At 38.6% G+C, this 15,224-nt stretch overlaps 1 protein-coding gene and 1 long non-coding RNA gene across 4 annotated transcripts in view; both read left to right on the plus strand.

Moving 5' to 3' along the window:
* The window catches only part of LOC131496106 (torsin-1A-interacting protein 2-like), a 33,150-nt gene that overhangs the window by 17,260 nt on the left and 666 nt on the right, over nucleotides 1–15,224 (plus strand). The window contains exons 1-5 of one of the 3 annotated variants that reach the window (XM_058701308.1): nucleotides 6,153–6,776; nucleotides 6,978–7,154; nucleotides 9,817–10,338; nucleotides 13,794–13,898; nucleotides 14,672–15,224. The exon at nucleotides 14,672–15,224 is cut by the window's right edge and continues 666 nt beyond it. In XM_058701308.1, the coding sequence (XP_058557291.1) occupies nucleotides 7,121–7,154; nucleotides 9,817–10,338; nucleotides 13,794–13,898; nucleotides 14,672–15,224 (1,214 nt within the window). In that variant the 5' untranslated portion in view covers nucleotides 6,153–6,776; nucleotides 6,978–7,120. Of the gene's footprint in view, nucleotides 1–6,152; nucleotides 6,777–6,977; nucleotides 7,155–9,816; nucleotides 10,339–13,793; nucleotides 13,899–14,671 lie in introns of those variants that run through there. The other 2 variants (XM_058701309.1, XM_058701306.1) reach the window with 2 other exon arrangements.
* LOC131496108 (uncharacterized) lies at nucleotides 8,355–9,310 on the plus strand. The gene is made up of 2 exons (XR_009254317.1): nucleotides 8,355–8,824; nucleotides 9,067–9,310. It is a non-coding gene; the product is annotated as an uncharacterized LOC131496108 (long non-coding RNA).

Consider the following 15,224-nt stretch of genomic DNA (forward strand, 5'->3'; position numbering starts at 1 on the left):
TTATTGTATTTTGCTAGTGACATTTAAAGAGGTTTCGTGTCAGACTAAAGGTTGCTGTTGATATTTCTGGTTATAAGTCAGTCACATTTTTCTCGAAGTACAAATATGTTCTAAAATTAATTCTCAAGACAAATGATCTAGAGGGTTATCCAACATTTTAGATTATGTGAGCCGAATTAATCTTCCATACTGTGGCAGAGTTGATACTGCTACTTATATGTAATGGTGGCCATTTTAAAAATGACTTTTATGAGTACTTCCTGTTATTTGATGGCAGACTTAGGAGTGGAAAGTTAAAATAAACATGCTGGGGTAGCCTGGGAAAGAAATATCTACTGAAGAGGAGGGTATCTTGGGTTGTGGGTGACTGAGTTAAGATCTCTAAGTGATCAGAGAAGGAAGCCCAGGCAGGCAGGAAGGCATAAAAGAATTGCGTGGAGTCCGGAGTATGTGGCAATCAGCATACTACATATATCTGTAAGAGTGAGATGAGCCACTGAGTCTCTTCAGTCTTTGACAGCCCTTGATTCTCCACGGAATCTTAACACAACTTGAAAATTGCTTATTGCAGAGGAAAAACAATGGCCTTTGCAGCCAGTTGACCTGTGTTCATCTTCAAATTCTGGCACTGTTAAATGACTTTGGGCATTTTAACCTCTCTCTTCAGTTTCTTCATCTGTCAAATAGTGCAGTAATAACCTACTTCATAGTGTTCTGGGGTTGAATGTGATAATATATGCCAATCATATGGCACATAGTAAGTCTTTAGGACTAGAAAAAGTATAGGAGAACAGGTAGAACTCAGAAGTGTAGGGATAAGGATAGAGTCTTAATTTTAGAACTGGGATTAAATCCAATTGTTAGAGCTCAATCCTGAATTACCAAAAACTTCTTAAGTCCCTTCCAATGAAGGACTCCCTTGATCTTGGTACTGAGGTTGACGTTGTAGTTGAGTCCGTGGTGTTAGGTATAAAGATTAAGAAGCCTATGGGGATGGATGCTCTCAAGGAAATCCTTGTCACATTTTTTAGGCCCGTTTACAGTCATAATTGTGGTAGATGTAATTGCTGTGTGATTTGTTCTATCACCTGAGACTTTCCACAACACTAAAATAAGCAGTTTGAGAAAATTTTAAGGATATGTGCAGAATCACCCAGGTCATATGTGCTAGAGTCACAATTCAGACCTAGATTCAGGGTACTTTGCAGTATGTTCACTACAAGTTTTTTTTTTTAGTGTCACGGTTAAAAGCTTGGGTCCCACCGTCAGATTGAGTTCAAATCCTGACTCTGCCTTTACTAGTTGTGTGTTCTTGGGTAAGGTTCTTAACCTCTCTGTATGTCCATTTCCTTGTCTGTAAAATAGTAATAAGACTATTAATCCATACATCATAAGACTGTTGTGAAGATTAAATGAATTAATACATGAAATGCTTTGGATGCTGCTCGGCATAAAGAAGACGCTCAATAAATGTTAGCTATATATTTTTGTTGTAGATGTTTCATATGTTGTAGCCATGGCAGAAGTATATATTATTTGAGGGCCAAGAGAACCTGATTTTTATCCCTAGAGCCTAAAATGACAGGATTCATTAAAAGTGTTTAAAGGCAGAAAAAGGTACATATACTTATTGGGCCCGGACTACCATACATTTGTCATGATGGCATTTATGTCTAAATTACCATCCTAGATTGACTGATATTCTTGTATCTTGGCTGCTAGGCTTCTAATTCATATTCTCTCTCTCTCCTCCTCCCCCTCCCCTTTCTCTCTCTCTCTCTCTCTCTCTCTCTCTCTTTCTAATTTACCACTTAGTGTTGCAGATGCCAGTGCTTCCTGGTACTTGCCTGTTCCTTCTTCCCCAGGTCTCTAGGTCTCCGTCCCCTCCCCTCACTGGTTCCCATGGAGGTTACAGGATGAATACAGGTTGGGTGAGGTCTTGCTGCTCTCCCAGCCCTGATTTTGTTCTCAACGGCAGCTTTTTCTTGTCCTGTCTCCTTTCAACTGGTTATGACAAAGTGCATGGGAGGCTGTCGTTGAAGTATACCTCTGTAACACAAATTCATTGCTTGTGAGCTCAAAGAGTTACCATTACAGGCTTTGCCTTTTGATTTTTTTCCTCACAGAGCTGATCCATTTTATTACTCATTTAACAAAAGTAATAACTACATCAAACATATAGAAAAATCCAGAAAATAATACTCACTAGGTACTCAGATCTAAAATACGTTAACATTTTGCCACATTTGCCTCCATTGTTTTGTTTTTTTTTTCAAGATACAGTTGACACAGTTGAGACCCATTCTTGTCCTCCTCCTATTCCTGCCCTTCCCTCAGCAGAAGCAAGCACCAAATGGAAGTTTATGTGTATCCCTTCTGTTCATGTGTTTAATTATTTTATATCTGTTTAAGCAGTGTACAGAACAATAAAAGAATTGACTGCTTTCAAAATTTTATTCAGTAACATCAGTAACATTTATACATAAATGTGATGTGCACCAATTTGTAGAGTTTCTCTTCGACACTTAATTTTGTATGTTGGAGTCTGCTGAAGTTGGTTGTATTACTGCAGTGCAAAGGTCATGCGTTACCAGACAATGAATACATCCCCAGCAGTTACCATTACCATTGGTGCAATGAGATGGAACAGAAAGGATACATCTTAAAAGAACACAGGGCAGCCACATCTGCAGAGGAAGCAGTGAGGCAAATTCGTGTCCTTGTTTACAAAAGTCCCAGGATGTGGAAATTAAGGAAGGCATCCCTCAGCCTACCATCTGGAGCATTTTCCATAAATGGAGACTAATCTGTTTAACCTGTTGCAAGCCCACATTGAGACTGTTAACGCAAATTGATACAGGTCTTGCTGCAGGTTTCAGGGTCACAGGGAAGTGCAAAAAGTAGAAAAATGGATCATAACCTCCATATATGTGGGACATTGAAAAACAACATCTTACAATGGAACTTTTCAGGGATTCACTGAAAGTAAATCTTTTGTGCCATGTGAAGCACACAGGTCTTCATCAGTTCCTTTTTGCCAAAGATCCATCAAATGGAAATGATGGTATAATCATGGACACAATGATGGAATGGTTTTTCCCACAGCTGCAAAATCTCCAACATCCCCATTTTCCATCAGGATGAGGCTCTGCCTCACTTCCATTATGCAGTCTAGAGTTTCTTAATGTACACATTTCATGGCATGGATTGGATAGTGCTCAAAAAGTTGACCTGCCTCTGGAATATTGGCCTCCAGATCTCCCACCATGTGACTTCTTGTGAGGATGTGTCAAGAACCTCTGTGTTTGTACCACTTCTTGTAGCATTGAGGGAATACCATTTCAGCTATGAACAGTGTGACATGTTTGTTACAAAGGGCCTAAATGAAATGGGCTACAGGAATGTGTGCCTTGTGACAAGAAAGGTATTTACTGAGCAGTTTTAAAATTAGAGAAATACCTGCGATGGTTCCTTTTGCAGAGTGTTTATTGGCTGCATCCTAGTTAGCAAGTAATACATTTTTGAAAGCGTTCAGTTCTGTTTGTTGGAAACCAAATTGAGGGTATCCTACATGCAATAAAATGTACAAATTTTAGGGACGCCTGGGTGGCTCAGTTGGTTGGGCGTCCGACTTCGGCTCAGGTCATGATCTCGCGGTCCGTGGGTTCGAGCCCCGCGTCGGGCTCTGTGCTGACAGCTCAGAGCCTGGAGCCTGTTTCAGATTCTGTGTCTCCTTCTCTCTGTGACCCTCCCCCATTCATGCTCTGTCTCTCTCTGTGTCAAAAATAAATAAACGTTAAAAAAAAATTAAAAATGTACTAATTTTAATTTTGATGACAAATGTTAACTACCTTAATAAAGATACGAAACACTTTACTAAACCCAGAAGCTTTCCTCATGCCCTTTTCCAGTGAGTACTCCTTCCCCCAGTAACCACTTCTATGTTTTCTGTCACCATAGACTATGGTAAATAACCATTTGCCTATTTTAGGACTTCATATAAATGGAATCATTTGGCAGATACTCCTATGTGTGGGTTTTTTTTCATTCACATTTCTTAAGATACATCCATGTCGTGGCTGGTATCAATTCATATTTATGCCATTTGTTCTTCTTTTGAATCACTCTATATAGTATAAGTTTGTTTCTTAACTTGTATGTAAAAATTATAATACTGCACTTTTACAAATTTTTGAGATATGTAATTCATTGGTTTAATTGCCATAGATAATGTTACATTGTAAGAATATGCCACAGTTTTTTTTTTAATCCTCTTCCTTATTCATGGACATTTAGGTGGTCTCATTTTTTCCCTCATTTTAAACAATGCTGCCACAAATATCAGTGGGCACTTGAGGGAGAGAGTTTGTCTACAGCATGTGTCTAAAAGTGCAATTGCCAGTTTGTAGAATCTGCGTGTCTTGTCTTTACCAGATAATTGCCATATTGCTCTCCAGAATTGAATAGCAGTTTACTCATTGCCAATAAGGTTTAAAACTCTCTGTGTATCCATATCCTCACCAACACCTGGTGTTGCCTGACTTGTTTGCCAGTCGGTGCTTGTAAAATGGTATTGTACGTCATTGTTAATTTATTTTGCATTTCCTTAACCACTCTTATTGATTCATTAGACTGCTAGGTTTCCTCTTCATTTAACAGTTTGTTCACCTCTTTTCCCCATTTATTTTTTCATAGCATTATCTGTCTCTTACTGATTTGGGGGGAGTCTGTGTATTCTGGATATTAATCCCTTGCTGATTTTATGTGTTGGCTGATATTTTTCTGGTCAGTGAGTTTATGTTTTAACTTTGATTTTGATGATTTGTATAGAAATTAACATTTTAAAAATGTGATCACATTTGTCAGATTTTCCCTTTATGGCTTGTGTATTTTATATCTTGTTTAAGAAAACCTTGAGGTTATAAAGATATTCGGTATTTTCTTCTGAAAATTCAAAGTTTTGCTCTTTATACTTAGGTCTGTAATCTGAAATTGACTTTTGTGTCAGGTGGTATGTAGAAATCTTAACTTTTTTTCCCATTTGAGTTGTCACTTGTCCTCAAACTACTCATTAATGCGTTCTTTCTCTTTTGTCACTTAGCCAATTTCCTTTATGTATGTATGCATGTATTTCCTGGCTCTGTATTCTGTATATTCTCTGTTCATGCACCAATGCCCTTATTGTTCTTATTTCCTATAGGTTTATAATAAGTCTTGATATATCTGATAAAGATAGCCAGCCCCCCTCCTTCGGAATTACCTTAACTCTTCCTAATCCTTTACTGCTCTTTGTGAATTTTAGGGACAGCTTGTCCATTCTGTAAGAAACAAAACAACAATCAAAAACTTGTCTTAAGATTTTGTTTTAATTTACAATGAATCCGTAGATTAGTTTGGAGACAATTGACATTATTGGTTTAGAGTCTTACTGTCTATGCACGTAATATATTTCTCTACTTAGGTCTTTTTTATGTCCTTTAATAAAGTTTTATGCTTTTCTTTCTAAAGTTTTTTTTTTTAGTACATTTTTATTGAGGTATAATTTACATAGCATAAAACTCACCCCACTCTATAAAGTTCTTGCATATATGTTGTTAGGTTTTTTTACCAGGTACCTTTTAATTTTTATTTTGAGATACCTTATAGTTATTGTGTGGTAGCCTGTTTGCTTTCTAAAATTTTTGTCCTGGTGCATAGGAAAGTTTTACCCGTTGTTTTCTCGGTTTGGGCTGGCAGGAAAAAATTGTCTTAAGAAATCTGAAAAAGACTGAGGACCTTTTATTTTCTTTCATGAACTAGGATAGGAGAGAAACCCTCATTGCAGCATATGATGGTAATGTGAAAAGGAGAGCTGGAAGCCCAGTCTCAGGCGATTAAAGAAGATAAAAGGGTGACAAGGAACTCTCCAAATCTTAGATGTGTTCCTAAATGTTCACACCAGCAGAAAGGAGGCCTGCCTCTAACTCCTCCCTTCCCTTCAAGTTTATAATTGGTACCACTCTATACATTCATGTATCCATTTACTTATTCATATTATTTTTAATTAAAATAGGGAGTTCTTACTCTACACTAGGCTAATACCATACATGTGGAATTAAAATTTATTTTGTAAAATTAAATTTTACAAAAGAGTGCTGTGAAAAAGACATAAAGTTAGTTGGGTAGCCTTGCAACTAGGCTATCAATGTAACACTTTCTAAACCTCTTTTTCACATATGTTTTTATATTTAGTCCTCATAGCAGTCCTTAGTCACTTTTACAGATAAGGAAAGTATTGTTCCTGACAAAAAATGATTTAACTATAAAATGATAGAACATTTTATTATGAGTTGCCTCTGATTTTGATTCCTTTTGTATATAGTTCATAGTAACTTCTACATGAGTCGTCTTTGAGCACTGCACAGAAAGGCATTGTATAAAGCGATCTAAAAAGAATACTGCGAGAAAACCACTAAAAAGGCAGTGACATAACTCCCGTGTTTATTTCCTACACCTGACACCAAGGCAGCCACCTTAGTTTGTAGGTACTCCCTGTGCATTGTTACTTAATAATGATAAATGAAAGCTTCTAATAGGCTGAGAGATTGATATGGGGCAGAAACTGAAGACGTAAAGGAAACCTGCAGTGATTAACTGAGCAGTGACTTAAATTTCTATTCTTAGAATTACTCTTCATTCCATTTTCAAAGAACTTCTCTTTAAGATTCTGGCCACTTGGCCTTTCTGATCCTTTCAACACAATGGAACATATTAGGAGATTATGGCATCCATGCAAGGTTAATAATCTGAAACTTTTTTCTACTTGTAGTTAAGGATTTGGTGATCCTCACTAAAACCAGAAAACATTTCTTCTTCACCAGAAAAGTTTCGAAGAGGAGCTACTACTCAGAGTAAACAGATTGAATAAATGAAGCTGAAATTGGCATTTCTCCCATGTATGAATAAAAAGTCATTTAATTCTTTTCATTTTATTTTAGTCACTATATATGCCTTGTTTCCTGGGTCCACGGGAAGCATGAGTCTGTTGGGACTTGGGACAAGAAGAAAACAAGACATCTTCACAAGAAAAAACAGACATTAACAAAAAGTATCCCAAAGTCTGAAGAGCTAGAACACAAACATGGCCGACAGAGGACTTAGGGATCCTGCAGAGGGTAAGACTAGTCTGTACAGCAGGTTCATGCTGTAGGAATCTAGACCTGTACTAAGATCTCAGGTGACTGAAACCTGAAGTTTGGAAGTAAAGAAGTTAGCTTAGTGGATTAATTTGTTATGATGATGATTCTTTTTTATTTGCTGAAGTCTACCATAACATCAGACCTGAATTATAAGGAAGGTTAATGTTTTAGAGACTCCAGTAGTAGGAACCCATAGTGTTAGAAAAATACATGCATCTTAGAAAGGGATGGCAGACCAGTTTTTAGAGCTGTATTTTTTTTTTAAATCAAGAAAACAGATCTGCCATCTGTTTAGAGATCTTTTAATTCTAGGGAAAGATGAAATTTAAAGTCTTCATCCTGCTTGTATATATATGTAAGAGCTATCAAACAGGCAAATTATGAAGTAGATATTTCAGAAGAGAAGGACATATTTACTTAGACCTTTTATTGAGGATATTTTAAAATATATAAAAGTAGAATACTATAATGAATTCCCATGCACTCAACATTTAGTTCCTTTTTTTAAGTCTATTTAAATTCCAGTTCTTTTATACCAGTTAATAATTTACAGTGTAATAATTAGTTTCAGGTGTATAATATAGTTATTTCAACATCTAAATTTTTTTAATATTTTTTTACATTTATATTAATTCAATTTTTTGTGAGAGAGATAGAGACAGAGTGCAAGCCAGAGAGGGACAGAGAGAGAGAGACACAGAATCCCAAGCAGGCTCCAGGTTCTGAGCTGTCAGCACAGAGCCCAAGATGGGGCTTGAACCCATCAACCTCGAGATCGTGACCTGAGCCGAAGTCGGACACTCAACCGACTGAGCCACCCAGGGCCCCCTCATCATCTAAATTTCAGTTATAACCTGTATAATGTTGATCTTGTTGCCTGCCATGGAATATTTAAATACGAATCCAAGGCATTATATCATTTAGTTTATATCTCTTAAAGATAGATTTTTTAAAGTAACTAAAATAGCATCATACCTGGAAAATATATTAATAATTGTTCCTTAATATTATCACAAATTTAATCAGTATGTACACTTCTCCAGTTGTCTCAACATCTTTTTTTTTTTTTTTTTTTTTTGCCTCCTTAATCTTTATTTTTCTCCACAGCTGGCGTTTTGTTTTGTTTTTTTTTCTTTATAATGGGCCACTCTCTGTATTTGATTGATTTATCTTTTAGGTTGCTTTTTTTTTTTTAGACTTTACTATAAAAAATACCACACATACATAAGAGTAGAGAGAGAGATGAAATGAATCCCATGTTCCCATCAAATGGCTCCATCTGCTGCCAACATACTGTTTCATCTGTAGTTTCTCACTCTCCTTTATCACCCATATTCTTGAGGCAAGTTGTTGACATCGTGTAATTTTAGCCATGAATATGTGAATACTTACCTCTAAAAGGATGCTTTAAAAAATTATCACAGTATATTGTACTTAAAGGATGCAGTAATTCCTAAGTAAGAAGGAATATCTGGCATTCAAATTTTCCTGATTATCTCATAAATACTTTTTTTTGTCTCTTGCTGTTATTAAAGTAACAGAAATCTTTTGTCCCTTTGAATTTTCCCATCCTGGGTTTTACCAATTACGTTCTGAGGCATGATTTAGTATATTCCTCTATCCCTGTATTTCATGGAAACTGGTAGGTAGCTCTAGAATCTTTTTTTTTTTTTTTAATTTTTTTTTTTTCCCAACGTTTTTTATTTATTTTTGGGACAGAGAGAGACAGAACATGAACGGGGGAGGGGCAGAGAGAGGGAGACACAGAATCGGAAACAGGCTCCAGGCTCCGAGCCATCAGCCCAGAGCCCGACGCGGGGCTCAAACTCACGGACCGCGAGATCGTGACCTGGCTGAAGTCAGACGCTCAACCGACTGCGCCACCCAGGCGCCCCTAGAATCTTGATCATATATCAGTTTGTTTGTTTGGCAAGAATACTATACGTGAGGGGCGCTTGGGTGGCTCAGTCGGTGGAGCGTCCGACTTCGGCTCAGGTCATGATCTCGCAGTCTGTGAGTTCGAGCCCCGCATAGGGCTCTGTGCTGATGGCTCGGAGCCCGGAGCCTGCTTCCGATTCTGTCTCCCTCTCTCCCTGCCCCTCCCCCACTCACAGTCTGTCTGTCTGTCTCTCTCTCAAAAATAAACATTAAAAAAAAATTAAAAAAAAAATACTATACGTGTTATAGTGTACTTCCTACTGCATTGAATTGGGAGGTTAATGATGTCTGGTTTTCCCTGTTTTTGTGATGTTAAAGATTGATCAGCTGGTTCAGCAGTTGTGAGTCTGGTTCATCCATTATAAAACTTCTCATAAGCCTTTTGCATAATGGTTTTAGTTGCTACTGATGATTATTGCCTAGATACATTATTTCATCAGGGAAGAGGATGTGTTTAATACACAAAAATTGGTTTTGTTATTCAAAATAGTTTTACATTAGTATTATTTGTTAGATTTATTAACACATAATAAATTTGTCTTACCTTTAGTGGAAATCAAGAGAAATAATGTTTAGGAAGAGTGCCTTGCTAACCATAAAAATCTATATACATTTTACTTATTCAGTTAGGGACCTTGTTAAAATACAAAAAAATAGGGATGTTATTTTTAATTAAAATTATAAATTTTTATCTCAATAGCCTCTCAAGAGGATTTGAAAAATGACCCATCAGTAAGTTCTCAGGCACAGGAGACCATAGTCACAGCAAGTACCACTGAAGAAGCTCAGACCCCAGACCCTGTCTCTGGTCTTAACAAAGTCCACCAAGAGGTAGAAAATATAGGTCCAGGAAGTGCAGACGCAGGTGATCAATCAGAAGATTCAGATGAAACAAATTATGGGAACTATCCAAAGGATAAAACAGAACATGAGAACAACCAGAGCTTTCAGGATGAAGAGCAAGGCCATCAACTCCCTGATTCAGAAAGTCCAGGTGAAAAACCCTTGGATCCAGAACCCAGCTGTTCTCCAAGTGACAATGTGGGAAGAGATGATGTGCTCTTACGAAGCGACTCTGCAGCCCTCCCTGAGGAAGTGAGCAGCGGACCTGGAGTTGCACAGGAGCCACCTGCCATGGACCCTCAGGATGCCCCAAGCCCTGATCGTTCCCATGCAGGGCCAGAGAACCAGGGCACAGTGCGGAGGCGACTGCTGGCGCCAGGTAAGGGAGCCCACTGGACTTCTGTTTCGTATTGCTCTGTCACTGAGGACACAGCATAGGTCAGGGGCCTTTTGGTCAGCTTCTCTTTCCTTCATAGGACCAAGGCCTTTGGGCCTTGCCCAAGGTCACTTAAAGACATATGACTGAACTTAGAATGAGGTTTCTCATCTCCTAGACCAGCTCACTACACTACTTATGTAGCTTCCAATACATAAACTGCATTTTTAAACAATATTTTTATTTACTTACTGTTTGTAGTAGTGTAGTAAGATTAAAAAAAGGGGGGGTGGTGGGGGAAGGCCTGACTTTTTAAAACTTTACTAGCTTTTTCTTTAATTCTTAGGAGCATATTTTTTATTTACAATTTTTTAAAGCTTTTACTTTTTGGGGAACTAAACACTACGTAAATCAAGAGATGGATATATTTAAAAACCAGCATCAGTGGTACAGTGCCCTTAACTCAGTCATATTTTAGTTTTATAAGACTTTGAGCAAATCTGTTAATTTCTCTCTATATGATTTTCTCCTCTTGTATATTAAGGAGAATAACCATCATATCTTCTCTTACGAAGATACTGTCTTCCTAGTGGCTAAGTCCTTAGCTGGAACTCAAAAGACACACAGATTCTAGTTGTGGTCCTGCCACTTGCTAGCTTGGGTGACCTTGAGCAAATCTCTTAACTTCCTGGTACTTCAGTTTCCTATTTGTAGAATGAAGAATTTGACAAGAGGTATCCAGCTCTCACTGTCTATAATTCTATGTGTGGATATGTATTTTATAAGTACTTACAAGAGCTCAGTCTAAAATGCCTATTGGCCAATGCAAACGAACATAAAAATATTACACATTCTGTTCATCAGGGGCTTGACTAAGGGCTGGAAATTCATGTTTCACTATAAATCAGTGACCTATCTCAAATATATGTTTCGTTCATTAATCGTTAGTATAGTCTGTAACGTCAGGGAAGTCAAGAACTCTCTCTCTCTCATCCATTATGTCTCTGTGGCGCCTGGCACAGAGAAGCAACTTTATGAATAGCTGTTACATGAATGAATGAATGTGACTTGTATGAACTATTATGTCCCATCAGATTTCATCATATGCAGGTTCACTGAGTGGAGGAAGAAAATATTGTTTTAGGGGCGCCTGGGTGGCGCAGTCGGTTGAGCGTCCGACTTCAGCCAGGTCACGATCTCGCGGTCCATGAGTTCGAGCCCCGCGTCAGGCTCTGGGCTGATGGCTCGGAGCCTGGAGCCTGTTTCCAATTCTGTGTCTCCCTCTCTCTGCCCCTCCCCCGTTCATGCTCTGTCTCTCTCTGTCCCAAAAATAAATTTAAAAAAACGTTAAAAAAAATTAAAAAAAAAAAAAAAAAAAAAGAAAATATTGTTTTAAAAATGCAGTCTGTGTATGCAGAGCAGCTTAATATAATGGAATGAACTAATCTAGCAGATGAGAAATCTTGTTCTAAACTCAGCTACATCTCTCTTTTTTTTTTTTTTTTTTTTTTAAGGTTTATTTGAGAGAGAGAGAGAGAGAGAGGGAGGGAGGGCTGGGGTGGGGGTGGGGGAGAAAGAATTCCAAACAGGCTCCACACTGTCAGCACAGAGCCCGATGCAGGGCTTGAACTCACAAACCCAAGTTCATGACCTGAGCTGAAACCAAGTCAGACACTTAACCGGCTGAGCCACCCAGGTGCCCCACTTAGCCACATCTCTTTATGTGACCTTGGGCAAAGCCCTTCCCATCCCTGGGCCTTTTGTCAGGATAGGTAAGGTGGGGTTACAGTAGGTGATCATTAAAAATCCTTTCATATTCTATGCTATGATACCTTAAGTTCCTATATTTTAGTATGATGTGAATAAATACACTATCCTTTATAGGTGAAGATGATTCTTTTCTTTTTTTAAACTGTTTCATTTATTTTTTTAATGTTAATTTATTTTTGAGAGAGAGAGCCATGAGCAGGGGAGGGACAGAGAGAGGGAGATAGGATCTGAAACAGGCTCTGCGCTGACAGCAGCAAGCCCAATCCCACAGTCTCACAAACCATGAGACCGTGACTTGAGCCATAGATGCCTAACCAACTGAGCCACCTAGCCACCTGTTTCCTTATGTTAATAGAGTATACCGTTTGAGTTCTTTTTCCCGTAAGCACACACCTATACTGTAGAGTGCCTTCGAGTGCTACACAATAGTGCCCTCCTTTTTTTTCAGCCACACATTTTAAGATCGGTGTCTCACCCCACACCTACATTTTTATGTAGTTCATAAATTTTCTTAATCTTGTATTTCTTACTTTTCATGATTCCATCATTAAGAGTTCCAAACCTACTTTTGTGCGCTATTTTGTACCTGTACAGTAATCTCTCCTGTCTCAAAACTTAGGGCCTTCGTTATGTGTATGCTTGGGGTCTTGAGCCACGTGACTTGAACCCTGGAATTAGAGTGTCCTTGCCCTGTGATGTTGAGTCTTGTGTACAGCTAATGCTTCTTTCTTAAAAAAATGTTTTATTATGTATGCTTTATCTTTTAATAGCTGCCACATATTTATTTATTTAAAGTAAACTCTGCGCCCAGTGTAGGGTTTGAACACACAACCCTGAGATCAAGAGTCTCATGCTCTGCTGACTGAGCCAGCCAGGTGCCCCCAGCTAACACTTCTAAAATCCCTTTTTGGGGCGCCTGGGTGGCGCAGTCGGTTAAGCGTCCGACTTCAGCCAGGTCACGATCTCGCGGTCTGTGAGTTCGAGCCCCGCGTCGGGCTCTGGGCCGATGGCTCGGAGCCTGGAGCCTGTTTCCGATTCTGTGTCTCCCTCTCTCTCTGCCCCTCCCCCGTTCATGCTCTGTCTCTCTCTGTCCCAAAAATAAATAAAAAACGTTGGAAAAAAAAAAAAATTAAAAAAAAAAAATAAAATCCCTTTTTATTTATTTATTTTATTATTAATTTTTCTTTTTTTAACATTATGTATTTTTTGAGACAGAGAGAGACAGAGCATGAACGGGGGAGGGTCAGAGAGAAAGGGAGACACAGAATCTGAAACAGGCTCCAGGCTCTGAGATGTCAGCACAGAGCCCGATGCGGGGCTTAAACCCACGGACCACGAGATCATGACCTGAGCCGAAGTAGGACGCCCAACTGACTGAGCCACCCAGGCGCCCCGTAAAATCCCTTTTTAATTTTAAACATTTTGTCGAAATACGTTGTAGATAGGTTTGGCCGCAATATTAGGGTGCTTGTTTCTTGTCCTTGATGTAAGGGCCAGTGAGGACTTCATTTTATTGTTCTACGTAAAATAAAAGTAATAGCCTTAAGGAAAAGACAGGAAAAAAGTTAGCTTTGTATAAGAAAGTATAGAAATCCCCTCAGCCTAATAATTCTTTGATTTGGTAAGAGGCCTAGAGTGTATGATACCCCGTTAGCATATTGTCTAAAGAGAACGTTCCTTTTCCCCAGCAGAGGCTGAAAGTCATCAACAGGAAACACAAAGGTTGGAAGAAAAGAAAGAGAGTGCACTGGATACCAGAAGAAAGATGAATAAAAAAGATTATTTGCGTTATGGTGAGAACAAAATTGGTCCTACTGTAGTGTCGATTCACATTCAGAAATCCTCAGAGAAAACACCTAGAAGACTAGCATTTAAACAATTTCATTGTTTTAGTATTTTTGTTTTGTTTTTATTTTACTTTGTTTTAATTCCAGTGTACTTAACATACAGTGTTCTGTTAGTTTCCAGTGCGCAGTATAGTGATTCGCAATTCCATACAACACCTGGTGCTCATCACAACAAGTGAATTCTTTAATCCGCATCACCTATTTCACCCGCCTCCCCTCTGGTAACCATGTTGTTACCATCCTGGTTATCTGGTAACCGTGATATTTTGCCATCCTGAACAAAATGAGAATTCCCATAGGAGGAAAGACTTTTCGTAAATAAGAAACTAAAATACTTTTTACAGAGTATTAACTTTCCACGTGGCATTTTTACATTTTGACCCTTTAGGAAAAAAATGGCCTATTAGAAGTAATAGGTACTTTGAGAGGGAGGAGGACTATCCTGATCATTTCTAAATTGCATCATTAGTTATAGCAACAAATACATAAACTTACCTTTTAACAAAAATACTGTATCATCAAATAATTAAATCTAAGAAATTAGAGAAGTGTTTCTGGTAGACCTAAATTAGCTCAAAGGTTAAAGGATTCAGGCGAAAGAAAGTCACCACAATTAGTAAAATCTGGCAGTATCTCTAACTCATTTCAGTTTACCACAGATTTTATTTCTGATCCACCTTCTCTCTAATTTTGTGTTTTATTTTCCCATTCTCTGACAGGCTCCATCTTTTTTGGCTCTGTGGTCACGACTCTTGTTTTGCTAAATTGGGGTAATAGCTACTATTCCTCTTCAGCCCAGCAAGTGCCCAAAAATCCAGCTCTGGAGGCCTTTTTGGTTCATTTCAGCCAACTGAAGGATAAATTCCCAGGCCAGAGTTCCTTTTTGTGGCAGAGAGGACGTAAATTTCTCCAGAAACACCTCAATGCTTCAAACCCTACTGAGCCAGCCACCATCATATTTACAGCAGCTCAGGAGGGAAGAGAGACCCTGAAGTGCCTAAGCCACCTCGTTGCGGATGCCTATACCTCTTCCCAGAAAGTCTCTGCCATTCAGATTGACGGGGCTGCAAGAACCTTGCAGGACAGTGATGTGGTCAAGCAGTTGGTTGACACGGAGCTGAGCTCAGGATTTGAGAATGGCCAGAAGGCTGCTGTGGTGCACCACTTTGAATCCCTTCCCGCAGGCTCTACCTTAATCTTCTACAAGTATTGTGACCATGAGAATGCTGCCTTTAAAGATGTGGCCCTGGTCCTGACTGTTCTCCTAGAGGA

Source organism: Neofelis nebulosa, chromosome 15 (assembly GCF_028018385.1).
Source record: "Neofelis nebulosa isolate mNeoNeb1 chromosome 15, mNeoNeb1.pri, whole genome shotgun sequence".
Lineage (NCBI taxonomy): Eukaryota > Metazoa > Chordata > Mammalia > Carnivora > Felidae > Neofelis > Neofelis nebulosa.